This window comes from Lygodium microphyllum, chromosome 10 (assembly GCF_053477565.2).
Source record: "Lygodium microphyllum isolate KBCC chromosome 10, Lygodium_microphyllum_v1.1.10, whole genome shotgun sequence".
NCBI classification, from domain to species: domain Eukaryota; kingdom Viridiplantae; phylum Streptophyta; class Polypodiopsida; order Schizaeales; family Lygodiaceae; genus Lygodium; species Lygodium microphyllum.
The window spans coordinates 73,650,497-73,670,788 of NC_141144.1; the positions used below are offsets into that span (position 1 = coordinate 73,650,497).

Genomic DNA, 20,292 nt, shown 5'->3' on the forward strand with positions numbered 1-20,292 from the left:
AAGGTGTTTGACTAGCAGGCACTCGTAGAATGCGCCAACGTTTGACCAGAGGTTTCCATTGTGTGTCCCAACTGAGGACCTACCACACATGTTGCTATGTTGTCGGAGGAGGGGGGGTATGTTGCTGCAGAGGAAGGGAGCAACTGGAGGGGAGGAGAAATGATGGCGAGGAGGAGGGGGGGTGGGAAAAGCTTGTTTACACGGTGGGGGAGGTGTTGAACACTGTTGTAATCCAGCTCATAGCGAGGCGGGGGGGGGGGGGAGTGCGGAGGGGCGGGGAACCAGATCCTCAGGTAGGAGGACACATCGCGGGTTCAGGCGGGTTGGGGGGATAGGTTTCTAGATGGGGGCAGCAGTATCGTGTTTGTAGCAGGGGAGGTGAGGCGTGAAGGGGGGAGGGGCAGACGGCGTGGTGTCGGGCGGGGATTGACGGGGGGGTCGTGTTGGGGGGGAGGAGTCGCGCTGGGGGAAGACGGAGGGGGGTCGCGCTGGGGGGAGACCGGGGACAGGCGGCACAGAAGGCCGGGGGGGTGGGGCGGGGAGTTGGCGGCGACGCCACGGGTCAGCGAGGGGTGCACTGGAGATGTCGGGGGAGATGGAACAGCAGCGCGATGGTAGGAGCCGTTCAACAATACTAGTCACTGTGGTATGTATGCCGATGGGTATGGTTTTCATTGCAGCTCTGAAACTGTACATTTGCATCAAGTTATGATCATAAGAGACTGATTACTGAGCACTAGTTTTCAATGTATGATCATTAGTTTCAGTGGTATTCAGCTGGTTCTATGGACAGCAGCATGTGTATTGAATGCCATTGACAATTCAGCCATGGTTTCGGCTCGATTTATGCTTTACTATGGTTGTGTAGTCAACACTGTTGAGAAACAAGAGTTTGGGATGCATCTGATGAGTTTCTGGCAATAGTTTTGGACTATTATTGAGCTTTATGCTATGTTTATGTTGGCTTGAAATTTTCAGCAAGTAGTGGGCATATGAGATAGTTAGCCAGTAGTGGCCAATGTTATGTTGACTATGATGCCTTGTGGAAATTCCAGTGCAGTATTGTTTACTTTGACACATTACAGTGCAATCGAGGACGATTGCAAGGATTTCAAGGGGGTGGTCTGTCATGAGGACGTGAAAATGATGCTTTGTTTATGTTTAATTGACATTTGATTAAAGGATTAATCAAATGTGCAATTAAAAGATGCACATGTGAGGTGCAAGCTACTTTTTCACAGTTGAAGGCCGAAGGACCCTGTGAAAAGGATGGGTGTCAACGGCAAAAGTTGTAACACATTACACTTGTTAGATTCTAGGTGAATTTTTGTGTCAGTTTGCCCCTAGGACCATTAATTGGCCATTAAGTGTTAGTGGTGACACTAGGGACTAGGCATTAATTAATGGATTAATGCTTGTCCAAGGGTCAATTAATGCATGGGACCACTTTGGGTTGCAAATGGCCTAGCTAATTAATTTTTGGATGGGCAAGGTCAATTTTCTGGGCATGGATTAAGGGCTGAATTAATTTTCAGAATTAATTAATTCTGAAAATTAATTAAATGGTTGGAAATTGTTGAAAATGGATTAGGAAAGTTGCCACTTGGCAAAACTTTCCCATGCACGTGGGGGGAAGGCTAAATAGGGCTGAACGGAGAGGAAAATCTCGTTTTTTCATTTTGGAGCTGTTGGGAAGAGGTGTTGGACTGTTGCATGCCAGCTTTTGGGGCCATTTCCCAGCCATTGGAGACCATTTTGGTGATGGAGATTGTATATTCTTGACCTTGGGAAGCTGGCAATTGTTGCTGATGCACTTTCTCTTGAAGATCACAGTCTCTGATGCTCCTATTGTTGTTGGTGCATCCGTTTGGGGCTAGTACAGCAGGGCAGCAGCTGATTTTGATCAGTTCTTTGCGACAAATCTCAGAATTTTCTCTCTCTGCAGCATTCTCTCATCTTCTTCAGCCTATGCTCAGCCATTCTCAGCAATTCTTAGCCATTCGGAGGAGATCTCAGCCATTTTTGGTGGGCCGATCTGTAATTTCTGCAGTAAACCCTAATTTACAGCAGAAATTAGGGTTTAGCAGCCACCTTGGGATCCGTGCCAGAGATTGAAGGCTCAAGGGATGGCTGATAATTGAAGATAATCAAGGGATATCAAGAGCCAGCCTATCCTAAATTGATTTGGGGCAGCATTTGGCCAACCAAGGGTCAAATTGGAGAAGAAGTACTGGGTGAATCAAGGGGCAAATGACCCAAAAGGCTTGCTGGTCATTTATGACAGCAAGAGCAATTGGTTAGCAAGAGGAGATTGAAGAATCTCAAGTTGTACTCCTTCCAATTGAATGAAAGCTAAAGAAATACCGCATGGGACACCAGTTTTGGGGCCAAGAGGGTGTCTATTGTCCAAGAATGTTATGGTAAAGTGTGTACTTCTTTTTATGTGCATTTATTTATTGTTGTAATTAACTCTTAAATCAGGTTATCACCACCCATTCCAAGGAGGAAGGCTGGTTTCAGTCAACGTGAATACATATCTTGAAATAGACTTCCTCTAGTGTCAAGATAACAAGCATCGTCTGCATCTGTGAAGCTAACAACATATGACTTCTGCTTCCTAGAGCGGATGCACAAGTCCTTTGTGCCCTTAAGGTATCTCATGATACCCTTCACTGCTTCCCAATGCTTTTTATAAGGATGTGCCATGTATCTGCTAACCACTCCACCGCAAATGCAATGTCAGGACGTGTGGCAACCATAGCATGCATCAAGCTACCAATAACTGAAGCATAAGGAATCTTGGCCATCTTAGCCTTTCCATCATTAGATGTAGGGCTATCATCTGCACTAGCCTTTCCATCATTAGATGTAGGGCTATCATCTGCACTAAGTTTCACATATGGAGGCAACGGTACACCAATGGCTTCCCCCCTTCATATTAAAACTCTACAAAACCTTAGTAACATACTCATGCTATGACAAATAGAGGAGACCCTACGATCTATCCCTGAGTATACACATGCCAAGAATATGATTGGCCTCACCAAGACCCTTCATATCAAAGCTATTGTATAGGCTTTGTTTCAAGGAGTCCAAATCATGAGCATCCCTGAGTGCAATCAGCATGTCATCCACATACAAAACCAAGAGAATAAGGTTGCCATCTGCTGCTTTCTTGGTGTATAAACAGTGATCAACTTGAGATCTATGGAATCCTTGAGATTGCATAAATATATTAAATTTATGATACCATTCTCATGGTGCATGTTTTCGCCCATACAAACTCTTATTGAGTTTACATACATTGTGCTCTTTCCCCTTTGCAACAAAACCCTCGGACTACTATATATAGATCTCCTCATGCACATCACCATGTAAGAAGCTATTTTTACATCCATCTGTATGAGTTCCATATCTTCAGATGCAACATGGTTCGCAAAGTAGTCATTTTGACTACAGGAGAAATTTTTTTATCAAAATCAATTCCATGTTCTTGCTTGTACTCTTTAGCAACCAGTTGTGCCCTGTTCCTTGGTAAAGAACCAGAAGTGACTTTCATTTTGTAACCCATTTGCATGGTAGCACTTTCTGCCCTTTAGGCAAATGCACTAAATCCCAAGTGTCATTTTTCATGAGAGGTTCCATCATGGACAGAAAAAATAGCTCTCATGAATATACTTAAGTTCGTTGTGTTCTTCCTTGCGAATATGTTCCAATGCCTTACAGCCAAACACGCTTAAGTGAGCATACAAAGGTGGCTTGCCCGACCATGCTTCTTTAGGGACTCTCCCTCCTCTCCTCTCCCACAAAAAAGAAAGACTTGTTTAGTGACCGATTAATCAAGTGGAATGGTCATACTGCGGGACGACTGTCATACCCCATTTCACCCTCATCACCATATCCTAGGAAAATACATTTATAGATTTGTTGCTGCTTTCTTCTTTGCGAATGTGCACAAATGCCTCGCAGCCAAACACTCTCAAAGCATACAAAGGTGGCTTGCTCGACCCCCCCTTCCCCTCCCTCTTTCCCCGCCCCCCCCCCCTCCCCCCCCCCCCCCCCCCCAACCAAAAAAAAAGGGACATGTTTAGTGACCGATTAATCAATTGTGTAATTGTCATAGCAGCCTCTGCCCAAAATCCATAGGTAAAGCAGCATGTGACAGCATTGGACCCTATCTTGAATGGTCTTGTTTATACGCTTTGTGACACCATTTTGGGGTGGATTGTGAGGGATGGTGAGCTCCCTTTTAATCCCTTTGCTGTTAAAAAAGTCTTGAAAGGCTTTGGATACATATTCCCCACCATTGTTAGAGCGAAGACACTTTAATGTCTTGTTGGTCTGATTTTCAACAAGTGCTAGGAATTTTTTAAATTTATCCAAGGTCTCATCTTTACGACGGATTGGATAAACCCATACTTTTCGTGTGGCATAATCAACAAAGGTAATGAAATACTTCTTTCCCCCTAGAGATAACCTTGGGATTTGACATATATTTGAATGTATCAACTCTAAGGGTGAAAACTTTAGAGAGATTTTTAATGTGACGTTTGAGCATGCTTGCCATAAATACAATGATCACATTGTTCAAAATCAACATGCTCAAAGATGGCAAATAACCCAAACGAGAAAGCACTTTCATTCCAGTTTGACTCATGTGTCCCAATCGACTATGCCACAAAGAAACACTTGGCTGCTCGGTTATGGCAACTACATGGTTACGCACGCTAGATACATGCAAAGGATACAAAGTATTACTTTTGGAGCCCTTGGCAACAATGCAAGAGTTTTTACAAATTTTTCATTCGCTATCCCCAAAGGTGGTGTGATAGCCTTTGTCATCTAGCTACCCTGTGCTTATCAAGCTCTTCTTGAGCTGAGGTACATGCCTCACATTATGCAAAACAAACACGGAGCCATGCTGAAATTACAATTTCACATTGCCAATACCTGCAATTTTACATACATAGTTATCTCCCAAGTGGACAACACCACATGCACCATCATTGTAGTCAGAAAACCACTCAGGATGTGGTGTAACATCAAAAGACACACTTGTCAAAAGATGATGTACCAGCGAGACAGTAGGGTTTGCGGGGAGGAACATGGAGTGAACTTAGCAAACATGGAGAAGAGAAGAGAGGAGAGAATAAACTCTGATGAATGGAATGATGAAGTTCTGAATCTAGAGTGAATGTGATACAAGGGAACAAGGGTGACGTAGCACAAGGAAGATGATGAAGACATCTTGAACCATGAATCACAATGTCCTCTTGAAGGGGTGTGAGGGCAGTGGAGAGGTTGGAGAGTAGAGGTGAAGGACTGAATGAATCAGTCGTAAAGAATGAGAGAGAGAGTGGCCTATAAATAGGCACAATCAGTCTAGGGTGGCGCCCCTTTTTGGGGTTGCAAACCCTAAACGTAAAACGCAGAAACGTAAACTGCGGGTGAAGGGTTTCTCAACACCCCCTCTTAGGTCCAAAAAGGGGAAGAAGAGGAGTGAGGTGGAGATGGAATGCTACATACTGAAGAATGCTCATGCAACAAGTGCCACTTGGACAGTGTCTGTCGTGGGAAAATTGTTCTCTTGCCCAAGCGCCCTAGTACAAAGATGATGAAATCATGCAATGCATAGGAGGAATGTCGGACTTTGTGTGGTGCCGAGAACCATAAGAATATGCTAGTACTCGATCTCGGGAGTTGGCTACATGCTAACCAAGTGACCAAGGCAAGAAGAAGAGGAGGAAGAAGATGTAGAGGATCCCTAAGATCCAAGATTTCCACATGAAAGGTAACTTGCATTAAAGAATAGTAGACAGAGTGAACCGGAGAACCCAAAACTCAACCTCTGGAGAGAAGCCACTAGCTGCGTGCATCCATGCAAGAAGGAATACGAAGGTCTTGTCACCAAGTCGCAGCTGAACGTCCAAAGCCTCGATCTAGGTAGATCATGGAGATCCTGGGAATCAATAGGCAAGATGACCGCTAGAAGGAAGCCATCCCATTCAAGGATAGAAGAAGAAGGTAAAATGCCTCTGCCAGGTTGTGTGAAGGATTGAACGGTGGATGGGGATCCCCTTTGAAACTGGAGGAATAGGAGCTCTCTTTGAAGTCGCAGTAGATGTAGATGTCCCCTTAGAGGGCAAAGAAAGATCAGTCTCCTCTGAATCCCCCTTGGAGGTAGATAGGGAATCCAAAAACTCATGGATCTTGGACTTCGAAATGTCTAAGGATGAAGGAAGTGTCACCAATCGTGCCGAAGAAGGTGTCTGGGGTGGTGAAGAATTTCCAGAGGTGGCCTCTCGAACCTGAGTAGGCAAGGGTGAAGGGTGGAGCTCGAACTAAGCAATGAGTGGGCAACAGTCACTGCTTCTCAATGGAGTGGACTGGGAAGCCAAAGAAGAGGAAGGAGTCGAGTAGCCACTGTCTCTTGAAGGGGCAGACTGAGAAGAAGACGGTATCAAACAATCATTGTCTCTCAATGGAGCGGATTGCAGAACCGCGGGCTGTGGTAGCCATTGCATCCAAAAATAGGTGGGAGAAGACGGTTGCTGGCATTGCGACGATCTCTAGGAGGTCTTAGTGCCAATCGATCCTCCATGTGCTCGAAAGGACTTAGTGCACGTCGGATGCGTCTTATTGCCTTGAGTATAGTGCTCTGATAGCCAATGCAGAACGATCTCTGTGGCCCAGAAATGAGAGGTGGCACAAGGAGTGCCTCGTGGAAGACGTATATACTCCGCGGGGGTGGGGAGCAAAGGTTGAAGTCGGCAAGCATCGGTGGTTTGTTCGAAAGGACTTAGTGCACGTCGGATGCGTCTTATTGCCTTGAGCATAGTACTCTGATAGCCGATGCAAAACGATCTCTGTGGCCTAGAAAGGAGAGGTGGCACAAGGAGTGCCTGGTGGAAGACTTATATACTCCGCGGGGGTGGGGAGCAAAGGTTGAAGTTGGCAAGCATCAGTGGTTTGTCCAGTGATGCCACAATAGAAGCACCTAGTAGTCTGGCCATCTGTTGGTAAAGAAGCCATGGGTACTAGTGTGCCTTGCTGAAGAAGGAAGAGGTCAGCCACGAACCACGAACCGCAATGTCCGCCTCAAGGGGTGTGAGGGTAGTGTGAAGCACGAACCACAATGTCTGCCGCAAGGGGTGGGAGGGTAGCAAAAGGGCTGGAAGTGAGCTTCTAGTGGGAGGAGGATGCTACCAGTAGCAGTAAGAGGTTGCAATTAGTAGAAAAACGTAGGTGAGGAGAGAGAGACTAAAAACGCAGGCTGCAGGAGAGAGAGAGAGAGAGAGAGAGACACTAAAAATGCAGGAAAAATCAGCTAGCAGTAGTCTGTATGTTGAAATCAGCTCCAAACAGTGTGTGATAGGTTGGACACAGGCGCTAGACTGTTGTAGATAGCAATGGCCAACTTGGACTACGATGTCCTCTGCATCCGGGGTGCGGACAGCAAGTTGAAATACTTGAAATATGCAAAAATGAGATCGTTTTTTGAATGGAGAGTGATCAGCAATAGTCGCTCTACTGTAAATAGCTGCAAACTGCAGATGGAAGGCTGGAAACATGTGCCAGACTGTAGATGACAGCAAGGGACAACTGAGACTGCGATGTCCTCCGCGACAGGGGTGTGGGCAGCAAGCTGAAAACACTTGAAACCTACAAAAACGAGATTTTGATGCAATAGAAGAAGAAGAGAAGTGGATGCCGCCACCAGTCGTTGCCTTCACTGGAGTGGAGGATCTTTGCTGTTGTTTGAGCAGATCCAGCTCTAATACCATGTCAAAAGATGACGTACTAGCGAGACAGTAGGAATTGAGGGGAGGAACATGGAGTGAACTCAACAAACATGGAGAAGAGAAGAGAAGAGGGAAGAAACTCTAATGAATGGAATGATGAAGTTTTGAGTCATGGAGTGAATGTGATACAAGGGAACAAGGGTGCCGTAGCACAAGGAAAATGATGAAGACAACTACGAACCATGAACCACAATGTCCTTCTGTAAGGGGTGTGAGGGCAATGGAGAGGTTGGAGAGAAGAGGTGACGGATTGAATGAATCAGCCATAAAGAATGAGAGAGAGAATGGCCTATAAATAGGCACAGTTAGTTTAGGGTAGCACCCCTTTTTGGGGCTGCAACCCTAAATGCAAAATGCAGAAACGCAAACTGCGGGTAAAGGGTTTCTCTACAACACCTGAATCAATTATCCAAGTGTGCATGTCATCATCAGAATTTGCAATCAATGCATATGGACTCAAAAAAGAAGCAAGGAGTACATCACCATCCCTATCATTCTCATGAGTAACTACATTTACCTCCTCTATCTTCACATTGCTTATCTTTATAGGTTGGCTGTCCTTTTTTCAGCCTTGTTATCTTTAGTTTTTTTGCTTTTGCCTTTCTCTTTCTTCAATTGAAAACTGTCTCGTTTGTAGTGCTTTTCTTGCCACAATGATGACACTCTACATTTTTCCCACAAGACTTGCTGCGTGCTCTATTTTCAAAACTGCCCTTTTGCTGAAATATGCCTCTAGTGTGCACTGCATTAGAAGATTTGTTTGTTGAATTATTTTGCTTGTTGAGTTCTTCCATCAGCAAAGAACTCTCCACATCAGAATATAACAACTGAGCATTTGAGTTACTCAAGATTGTCTTGAAAGTATTCGAACTTTCAGGCAAAGTGCATAGCAAGAAAGTAGCCTTGAACTCATCATCAATGTGGAAACCCAAAGCAATTAGTTAACTGAAAATTGAGTCGAACCCATTCAAATGTACATACATGGTTGTACCTTTCTTCATGCGAAGGTCCATCAACTTTTTCAGCCAATAAAACTTGTTGATTGCACTTTTTTGAGCATACAATTCCTCAAGTCTTTGCCACATTTCATATGCAGAATTCGGCTTCTCAATGTTAAAGAGCAAGTTGTCTGATAGTGAGAGATCTATAGTAGAGCGTGCTAGCTTATCCAAATCATCCCACTCTTCTTGTTCCCTACTTGCTAGTCTTATTCCCTTTGCTTTGATGGGCTTCACCTGTTTCTTCTGCACCAAGACATTGTAGCACTGTTTTTGGCATATTGCAAAATTGTGTGCACCCTCAAGCTTTTTGATGTGCAAAAGATTGCTACTGTTACTGTTTCCAGCCATGTTTTTCAGCACTAAATTGACTCAAATGTCAGCAAATGCAAGCCCAAAAGTCATACAAATGACTACGGTACGTTGCCAGTTCAACCAGGAGTGAAAATCAAGAAATTGCAGAAATTTCAGATCTGCAAATTGATTTCCAGAATTAGAGAATGTTTGCTATTGCACTTCACAATCAATTACAGCCACATTTATAGGCCAATGCACCGATTACATGTGAAATCCCCAACATTCTACTGCAATTTTTGCTCCAAATGCGTTCTCGGGCACAAATTTGACGATTGCGGTCAATAGCACCAAATCTTCAAAGGCAAATCCGCCCAAATTGCATCAATACATATACCGAAGTGCATATACAAGGCAACCTTTGTATAAATTGATGAAATTCTGTAAAAGCCCCAATTTTCTTGGGTCTCGTGTGCACAAATTTCAGTGACATTGAAAAAAATTCACTAAAATGTGAAAAGCCCAAAATTTCCCTGGTAAATGTGCACCAAATTTGCAAATTTTGAGTTAGATTGTCCTTTTCTATATCCAAATCCCCAAATCTAAGAAAAGGCCCAATTTTTTGGGTCAAAATTTCACATTGTGCGTGGGCATGTGAACGCTCGTCAGAGGGAGAGGAACAGATTTGAGAAATTAATTAAAAAAATGACAAAAAAATAGCTGTAGAGTTGTGACGTTGTGGCCCGCTTGGTCACGGTTGACCTGTCCAGCCCGTTGTAGCCCATCGCTTGTTCCCAGACTACCTATGTGCGGATTGACCAGTCAATGGGGTTGCCTACGTTGTCGCTTGGACCTGCGTCGCTTGCTCGCTTGTCAGCTGCCACCTGCACCACTTGGACCTGCATGTCGATTGCTTGTGTCGCCTACCCCCTGTCTTGACGTGGCCTTTTTTGCTTGTGTCGCTTGCCTATGTCGCCTACCTCCATACTCACATGACCTCTATCGCTTGCTGGCATGGCCTCTCCTATCAATCATGACCTACTCCTGACTACGGCGTGCAACTTGCGTGGTCTGTCTATTGTCTGCATAGAACTCGAGGCGAGCAACCTTCAGCTCTGATACCAGTTTGTTGTCGTGGGCACGAGGATCGAGATAGTGTTCGAGGTTGAGATATGCACAGTGAGAGAGAGAGAGTGAGTACCGAGTAGAGAGAGTAAGGAAGAGAGTGAGCATTATAGTAGGAAGCATCCACCAACAGTGAATTTGTATGAGCCATAGCCTTCCAATTCGGATCCATGGAAGTAGAAATGGTCCGACACTCCTGTATCTCAAAGGTGGTCATTGTACGGACCTTGTCTTGAATGGTCTTGTTCATGTACTTTGCAACACCATTTTGGGGCGGATTATGAGAGGCAGTGAGCTATCTTTTAATCCCTTTGTTGTCACTAAAGTCCTAAAAGGCTTTAGACACATTCTTGACCATTGTCAGAGCGAAGGCATTTTAATGTCTTGCTGGTCCGATTTTCAGCAAGTGTTAAGAATTTCTTAAATTTATCCAAGGCCTCGTCTTTCCGACGGATTGGATAAACCTATACTTTGCTTGTGGCATTATCAACAAAGGTAATGAAGTACTTTTTCCCCCCTAGAGATAATCTTGGCATTTGATATACATCTCAATGTAGCAACTCTAAGGGTGAAGACTTTAGAGAGAGTTTTATGTGACGTTTGAGCATGTTTATCAGAAATACAATGATCGCACTGTTCAAAATTAGCATACCTCAAAGACGTTAAATAATCCAAGCGAGAAAGCACTTTCATTCCAGCTTGACTCATGTATTTCAGCCGGCTATGCCACAAAGAAACACTTGGTTGCTCGATTATGGCGACTATATGGTCACGCACACTAGATACATGCAAAGGATACAAGGTATCGCTCTTGGACCCCTTGGCAACAATGCGAGAGCCCTTACAGATTTTCCATTTGCTATTCCTAAAGGTGGTGTGATAGCCTTCATCATCTAGTTGCCCTGTGCTTATCAAGTTCTTCTTGAGCTGAGGTACATGTTATGCAAAACAAATACGTAGCCATGCTGAAATTCCAGTGCCAATGCTTGCAATTTTACATGCATAGTTATCCCGCAAGTGGATAACACCATGTACACCACCATTGTAGTCAGAGAACCACTCATGATATGGCGTGATATGAAAGGATGCACCTGAATCAAGTAGCCAAGTGTGCATATCATCCTCAAAATCTGTAATCAATGCATGCGCACTCAAAGAAGTAGCAAAAAGTACATCACTATCATTGTCATTATCGTGAGTGACTACATTAACCTTTTCTATTTTCACATTGCTTTTCTTTGCACGTTGGTTGTTCTTTTTATTCAGCTTTGTTGTCTTTAGTGTTTTTGTTTTTTCCTTTCTCTTTCTTCAATTGAAAATAGTTATTTTGTAGTGCCCTTTTTTGCCATAATAATGATACTCCACATTTTTGCCATGAGACTTGTTACGTGCTCGATTTTCAGAATTGCCCTTTTACTGAAATCTGCCTCTAGCGTGCAATGCATTAGAAGACTTGTTTGCTGAGTTATTTTGCCTATTGAGTTCTTCCATCAACAAAGAACTCTCCACATCAGAGTATAACAGTTGAGCATTCGAGTCACTCAAAGCTGTCCTAAAAGTATCCCAACTTTTATGCAAAGTACATAGCAAGAAAGTAGCCTTGAACTCATCATCAATATGGAAATGCAAAGCAATCAGCTGACTGAAAATTGAGTTAAAACTCATTCAAATGTACAGACATGACTGTACCTTCTTTCATGCGAAAGTCCATTAATTTTTTCAGCCAATAAACCTTGCTAGGTGCACTTTTTTGAGCATTCAATTCTTCAAGCCGCTGCCACATTGCATATGCTTAATTCTGCTTCTCAATGTTAAAGAGCAAGTTGTCTGACATTGAGAGCTCAATGGTAGAGCGGGCAAGCTCATCCAAGTCATCCCACTCGTCTTGTTCCATGTTGGCTGGTTTGATTCCCTTTGTTTTGATGGGCTTTACATGTTTCTTTTGCACCATGACATTGTAGCATTGTTTTTGCCAAATTGCAAAATTATATGCGCCCTCAAGCTTCTTAATGTGCAAAAGATTACTATTGTCATTGTTTCCAGCCATAATTTGCAATCCCAAATTGACTAACCAGTCACAAAAGGCAAGCCCAAATGTGACACAAGTGACCATGGTACACTAAAGTACCAACTAGCAATGAAAATCCCCAGATTGCAGAAATTTCAGATTTGCAAATAGATTTTCAGAATTAAAAAGTGCCTATTGCTGCACTCCTCAAGCAATTAGTGACACATTTAGAGACCAAGCCACCAGTTACATGTGAAATCCCCAAAATTTTAGTGTAATTTTTGCTTCAAAGGCATTCCCAAGCACAAATTTGACAAGTTTGATCAAAACCCCCAAATTTTTAGAGGGTAATCTGTCCAGATTGCGTCAATACATGTATCCAAGTGCATATAGCAAACATTTGTTGCACAAATTGAAGGGATTTTGCAAGTCTGTTCGTCCCTCTGTGACCTGCCTATCCGTCTGCCTATCGTGCCCACTTTCAACCTGGCACCTACACGAGCCTGTCTCCCACTCAACTCGCCCTTACTGTCACATGCCCTGATTGTCGCTTGTCACCTCAGGCATGTCAGCTCACACTAGTTATCCTCTCTGATACCGGTTTGTTCCAGTGGTTCAATCGAGACTGAGTGAGGTGAGGGTGAGAGTGTGAGATATTGCACAGAGAGTAGAGAACAATAGAGATGAGTGTGAGCACAACACAATGGATGTTCGGTACAAAGACGAGTGTACCATTTTTTAGGTTTAGATAATATATAAAGTACAAGAGTGTAAGGGTGCATTCACATCCGAACACTGTAAAAGGCACGGTGAGCATTTATTCACAACATCTAGGGGGCACTTGTGACAACAAAGTAATCTCCATGTCCTCGGAGGTGATCGCCTTCTGGCCTTCATTCTCCACTTGCATCTGTAAGTGTTGAAAATTGTTCACATGCTTATGCATGGAAGCGGACTTGTTTGGGTTCAAAGTCTGTATCTACACCTCTAAAGATACCCTCTTCATGATAGTTATCTTGTTATAGAGCTTATCTAACTCTAGCCATATCTCCCAAGCATTGGTTAGATGCTCAATGTGAGCAATCACAGCTAGTGTGCAAGAGAGAGTAAGAAAGATCTAATGTAGGCATTTAGTTTGTCCTAGTGGACCTATACCTTCACAAATTCAGCTTTCATTGTTGAAGAAAGCTTGGAAGGATCATTGGCCTTTAAATGGTCAATGGCCTTAGTCACAAGCTTTGTCAAATCATCATCACTTGCCAAATGTGGTAGTTCTCCCCTTCTAGCTTTTGATCATGTGAAAGAGGTGGTAGTACCGGGGCCTTATGGTCTATGATATTGCGAAACTCCATACCAATTTTGGAAGACATATCAGAGTGCAATGAATGTGGAAGTGTATGATTAGGTCTGACAGAAAACATGGAGAGGAGAGAGAAAAAGAAAGAAAGAAAAAAGATGTCATACGTAAGGCCAATGTGGCCTATGAGACAAAATCAGTAGTACATCCATGTCTAATGCCATCTCTTAAGTAAGGTGAAGACAACAATAAAATAAGTGGTCTATGAAACAATGTCGAGAATAACTATGATGGAGCTATGCAAGAGTACAACCCTGTTTAGTGTCGTCCCATGGATAGAATGAAAAGGAAGTCCTAATATGCTAGAACTATTACAAAAACTACGGTGGAGACTATAGGCTGTAGATGATCTCAAGATCTGCACATGATGTCAGCTATGATTCGGTCCCTAACTGCTTGACTGATGTACTTGGTGGTGAGGCTCCGGTGCCTTGTGATATTGTCTTTGATTTGTCTGTGGTGCCGTCTCCTTAGATGTGGTCCTAGTGGACAAGCTCATTGTGCTCAGTGAAGTGAAATGGTTTTGTCCAATGTGATTCCATGGCATGGAGTGGAATGTGTTTTGCAGGGTGGCTGTCTTTGCTAGGCTAGTTGTGTCAGTAGGGTATGATCTGTATGAAAACTGAAGTGTGTGACAGGGGCAGGCCAGCCTAAATAGGCCAAAAATGATAAAATAATCTGATCAGGTTGGCCGACTGCTGCACAAACAGACTGAAATAAAAACAATAAATAATGAAAAATGCAGTAAAAAATGCAGCCTGGCATGTGGCAGATCTGTCTGTCCTGCTTGCTCTGATCCGCCTGCCCAATCACTGCCCAAATTTGGTGACTGCCCAAGACTGCTGTCCAACCTGCTTCTTACAATGCAATGCTGTACAAACTGCCCTAATCTTCCCTGTACATGCCTGTGCCTGTCGTGGAGGTGACCAAATCTCTAACACAGCCTTGTGCTATTGAGGAAGGGATCAGCACAATGTCACAAACACACTCATCAGTGTACAGTAGAAACATTGTTCAGGAGATCTTTTTAACTCCTTAAATGCCCTTTGTGATGGCGCCGCCTGCTAACTGCAGGAAGCTGGCTAAGGTTTGAGAAAGAGTGTAGGTGTTTCTTGTCAAGCTGGTCATGATGTTTTATGTATGTTGGACAGGTGAGAAGCAGATAGAGGCAAAAAATGCAGGTGCAGATATTGTAGGAGCTGATGACTTGATTGAGCAAATTTTTGGGGGTTTTATGGACTTTGACAAGCTCATTGCTACTCCTGATATGATGCCAAAGGTCTTTTCATTGCTGCTCTTCATTGCTCTTTTGATGACCAGTTATTTGAGACATTTGTGGATGTGGTTGCAATTGTATTGTTATATGATTTTATGTTGGTGATTGACATATCGTGTCTGAATCTAGATTATTTGCATGCGAAGGAGGCAGTTTAGGGCATTAATGTGTGCTTATATTCTATTTTCTGTAATTGGTATTAGGTTGTCAAATTTTCTATGTTACTTTATAGGTCGCAAAACTGGGAAGATTGTTAGGCCCCCGTGGTCTGATGCCCAATCCAAAAGCTGGCACAGTGACATCTGATCTTTCACTCGTACGTACATATTTGATTATTGCAAGCTGTCTGAGTATTCAAGTAATGATTTTCAAAAATATGATCTGTATTCTTTCTATTGCCTCTGCTGGAGTATTAAAGGATGTGCCATATTTAAGTGTTTTAATGCTCTCTTACTGTTTTAGGTACCACTGTAAATACAAGGGTGGGTTGTTAGTGTTAGAGTGTTCAGAAGGTCTATCTTGGTTTGTGTTTTGTTTATTGGTCCAAAACTTGGGCATGTGTTGAATGATGCCCCTCCTGAGTCAATGTTTTTTTTTTCTGTGACCACAAACTGTGTAGCAAAAGTTAAATTTATGCCTTACTAGGATTTTGCCTTAAATTTACTCATCTGCTTTTGCTTGTGGCTAGTATTTCTGACTTTGATTAATGGGTGAAACTTGTGATCAATGAACAGGCGATTTCTGAGTTCAAGGCAGGCAAGGTTGAATACAGAGCTGACAAGACGGGGATTGTTCATGTACCTTTTGGCAAAACAACATTTACTGTTGATGATTTACTCTCAAACCTTGTAGCAGTTGCGGTATGTTCGCTGTATTCTTCAGTTTTGTGCCTTTCCTCACACTGCAGCTTGAACTTACCTTATCAAGGCCAATGGTGGCAGAATTCTGTGGATTCCAATCGGCCTACTGGAGCCAAGGGTGTGTATTGGAAGACCGCCTTCGTATGTGCCACAATGGGCCCTTCAATCAGGCTGAATGTAGCAGAGCTTCGGGATTACAAGTTTTCATGATTTGCTTGGAAGTGTAATTTTTTCTCATTCTTGAATCAAACACTGCAGACAGCAGCTCTATGCCTGTATAATGGCAAGGAGCCTGCTCCTGAGCAGGTGCTGTTTCAACCCATGGTTAACAAACTCAAGAAAAGCACACAGCAAGGTGGTTCTCTGATGCAGCTTCCCTTTAATAAGTCATCTTCCTAGTAGGGCAATGGGTCATCCCAAATCTCTTCTATCAAGGCCATGTCAACATCTTTGGTCAAGGTAATATTTGTAATATCTCCCCCTTGAAATTCTTTTTTCCATATAGTTGATATAACCCCTCCTCCAGGTTCTGAAGTCATGGACAAAGAAATGGAATTCCCTTGTATGGATACCTCAATACAACATCTTAACATAGAAGTCTGCTCATTCTAAAATGTTCTGTGAGTTGAGAGCTCTCAAAAATGCAGTTTTGTGTTCTTTATAATATGGCAAGTTAGTTTTGATGCCCTGAAAAGCACAGTGCCCTTGGTAAAACTTGCAATAATTGCAAGGTTGTAGACACCTTTACACAAATTACATTACAATCCCGTCATAAGTTATAACCTCTTTCACTTGGAACTCTATGATCTTGCTTGTTCTCACAACCAAGGCCTAAATAGCTTGCACCTTTTGTGTTGATTATGTAGGTAATCTGAAGTTTACTGTAAGCTAGTGCTTTTTTTCAAAATTTTGTTATGTGCATACAGTCCTTGCAATGTGGGCAGAAAACATTTGCAAAGATGTCAGAACCCATGGACATCTGTCTCGAGCTTGTGTGCCCTCTATGGTCCTCCACATTATTTCCTTTTTTTTTTGGGTGGGGCAGAGAGAGAGAGAGTCAAAGCCCATGGACGTCCTTTGTCTCAAGCTCGTGTGCCCTCAATGGTCCTGCACATTATTTCTTTTTTTTGGGGGGGGCAGGGACCAGAGATAGAGAGAGAGAGAGAGGCTGCCCACAAGCTTTCGCCCAGCTTCTCTGACTGCTTTTGCGCTGACACTGCCTGTCTTGCAGCAGTGCTGCCCATCCTGAAAACACCACAGGTAGTGAAAGACACACATACAGCAATGCTGCCCTGCAGGGTTACCTTGCTAGTTTGCCATCCTGCTTTGAAGCTGCCTCAAGCAAACAAATGCCAGGTGTGCAGTCGCCTGGGCCTGTACAGGTTGCTGCCTGCACTCTGCTCCTTTTACTGTGCAACGAGAGAGAGAGAAAAACACAGTGACAGTGCAAGAGAAGGACACGACCAGAAGTTCTTCTCTCAAGATGGGACAGATTGGGACAATCAGCCCCAGAGTGAACACAACCTTTGTCTTTTGTGCCTTAAGGCAGAGACAGAGAAAGGCATTTAGCGCTGTGAATATGTGCCACAGCAGTCATGTCTGAGTTAAACACTGCTTTCATTGATCAGGTGGTGGAGGCTTTGGGGCTGATTCGGGTGCTGCTGAGGGGGAGAAATGGTTCCATGTACTGAGATGGTGGTCCCCCGTTCTGAGGTTCAGTCCGGTCCTGATGTGCAGCCACCGAATAAACGTAGCAAACATGCCTCTGATGCTTCGGATGCTGAGGAGGGGGGAAGAAATGGTTCCATGTACCAAGATGGTGATCTTGTGTTTGAGGTTCAGCTCGGTCCTGATGTGCAGTCACCAGTTAAACCCAGCAAACATGCTTCTGATGCTTTGTTGGAAGACCTTTAGGAACCCTTGCCAGATGATCACTAGGTGCGCTCCTTCGTATAGGTCATGTCTGCCATTGAGGAATCACAATACTTAGATTGGGAGCACTTGTTGGAGTTTGCTAATATGTTGTTGGGAGATTATGTCGAGCACGACCATGAAACCTGCTCTGATGGGGATTAGGATGATGTTTTGGATGCTATTGTGGATACGAAGGTAGTGTTGTGTTCTTTTTCAATATTCTATGAAAGAGGGGTTATCCATTTTTTTATGAATAGGATCTTGGTGCTTTCTTGGATTCGATAGGAGTTGAAATCAATATTTTTGGGTGACTGTGTGGAGGAGATTTTTGTGGGAACGCGGGGCTTTTATGAAGTAATGTTAAAGTTTGCCAGGCTCTGTGATAATCTCTTGGCCAAGGTGCCTTTGTTTTTTGATTGCCGCTTTGTTTACGCTATGTATTCGAGAATGTTGGTTAACTTCTAGCGCTTCCTTAAACAAGTGCTCCGTGTGGGTGGAAGCTTGCCTTGATGTGTATTGGCCTTTGTTAAAGGAAGCTATGACAACTATTTGTACAATCTTGGTGGCTTCCTATTCGAGGTCCACAAATCGTAATTGCATGTGTATGTTATGGGATCTTTGTTGCAAGAGGACTAACTGGCCGCGATTAAATTGTCTTGGTATGTCATCATTGCATATATGTTTTAAATGGGGCACTTTTGTTGGCCGTTGTTTCTCTTATGGGTAGTTGGAGTATTTTTTATGGTTGAGTGTCTATGTAGTTTCTGAATTAAGGTTGGGTGGATGTATATTTTAAAAGAAGCAAAAAGAATTACTACTATGCTTGGCCATGTCTAAGTCTCTTTACATACCCATGTGCAACATAAATATAAGCCTCCCATGGTGTGTCCAACTAACGATTGCCTTTTTTGCCCCTTCGACACATTTTGCAATGAAAACTTTTGTGGATTGTTCTAAAGATCTGTCGGCTAGACTTGACTTTGACACATGGGGTAAGGTGATTATGCTATGGGATCGTTGTTTTCCAAGGTCCATTCCAAAGAAGGGGGATGACCTCTGTACCTTAAAATCGGTAAGTCGAAGGATGAACTCATTTGCAGTGCTAGCTAATTTTCTTGACGAGGAGATACTTGAGTTGTTAGCATAAAGTTAAATTGAGGCAAAACTAGCCTTAGGCTTGATAATCTTTCTTTGGATAAATATAAAAATTGCCAATTGGAATGTGGCGTTTGCTTGCGTAGTGAGTAGTATGACATGCGGTGTATTCTACATGATAATTAGTGGGACATTTTATGTGTTGTTGAGCGTAAGTCATGGTGATGTGGATAAGATTGTGGATTGACATGGATTTTGCTTGTTTTATGTTGGGGGCTTTGCATGACATTGCTCTTGTTTACTCATGGAAGGTCATGAGAGTTTTAGTTGGTCATCGTCAAGAATGATATGCATGGTCATTTTTTGATGGTTGAAATTGTGATCATGTGGTTGGGGAGCCTCTGCTCTTGGAGAGATCCCTTGTCTAGATGTGATTTGTGGAGCAAAGTGATAGCTTGCTTGATGATTAGATTTGCTAATGGGAGTTTTAATGTGTAATGATGTATCACAATCTACCTTTGAGCGTTTGGTGACAGATGGTCTTGAGGGTTGTGTTTGGTACGAGCTTGCTTTGAATGTTCTTAAACAAGATCATTGGTTCTAGCTATGCCTATCAAATCTGGGATTCACTTTTCATTCGGCACAACATACAACTACATGGTCTAGATTGGACTATGTCTACATTATACAAGATAATGCCTTCATGCCAGAGATCTTGGATATACAATTCTTGCAACAATACATCTTGTTGGACAACTTTTTTTGGTAATTTGAGATGCTTCCACAATCTAGCTTCTTTTGCATATTTTCTAGGGAAGATTTCTTTGTGTTTCAATTCATATTATTTGAAGCATCACTGTTTTTATGGTTATATGGGGCGATTGCTTGATTGATTATTGTCTAATTTCTCATCAGGGGCACTCACTCCTTTGAGCAATTGATTGGCAATGTACAGAGGGTTGCTTGGCAATATGGCATTCATGTTTCCCTTTGCAAACAGTGTTGGCAGACAACAGAGGAATTATTGGCCTTGGTTCGTTCATTGCTTTTGGAGTCCTTCGATGATACATTTTTGTTTCCATTGTTTGCGATATTGGTTAATCTTATTTAACAATTTCAACTAAGATCTTATCATTGGGATAAACTGAAATCTTTGACTCACAATTTGTAGGATGCATCCTACCCGCCTCAAATTTTTCCAAGGTTGCCTATGAGAATATGGTTAAGACTCCCAACATTTGGGTAGTCACATGGTTAGAGATCCGTAGTCCATCATTCACACGTCGTTGTATCACTACGCGGACACGGTGTGAAAAACTCTGGAATCCATCATCATCTGACTTTCTTATTGATCAAGAGAGTCAATGTGATCAGAGTCATTAGTACTAGTGTGAGTGGCATGAATGATTAAAAAATACTAGATTTTTGGACAATTTTAGCATATTTTTTATATTATTTATTGTAAAAATTTGAAAAAGTTAAAAAAGCTTCTAGATTAGGATGGCATGAAAAAAGCAAGTTGTTTTTTTAGCCAGTTATTAGATTTTTCATAGAAAAGAAAGA

At 42.8% G+C, this 20,292-nt stretch overlaps 1 protein-coding gene across 1 annotated transcript in view; it reads left to right on the forward strand.

The window, feature by feature from the left end:
- The window catches only part of LOC148030163 (uncharacterized), a 42,996-nt gene extending 26,679 nt beyond the window's left edge, over nt 1–16,317 (forward strand). The window contains exons 4-7 of the mRNA XM_087686433.1: nt 14,736–14,863; nt 15,093–15,176; nt 15,595–15,720; nt 15,802–16,317. Coding sequence (XP_087542559.1) covers nt 14,736–14,863; nt 15,093–15,176; nt 15,595–15,720; nt 15,802–15,930 — 467 coding nt within the window. The 3' untranslated portion in view covers nt 15,931–16,317. The remainder of the gene's footprint in view (nt 1–14,735; nt 14,864–15,092; nt 15,177–15,594; nt 15,721–15,801) is intronic.
- The last annotated feature ends 3,975 nt before the right edge of the window (nt 16,318–20,292 follow it).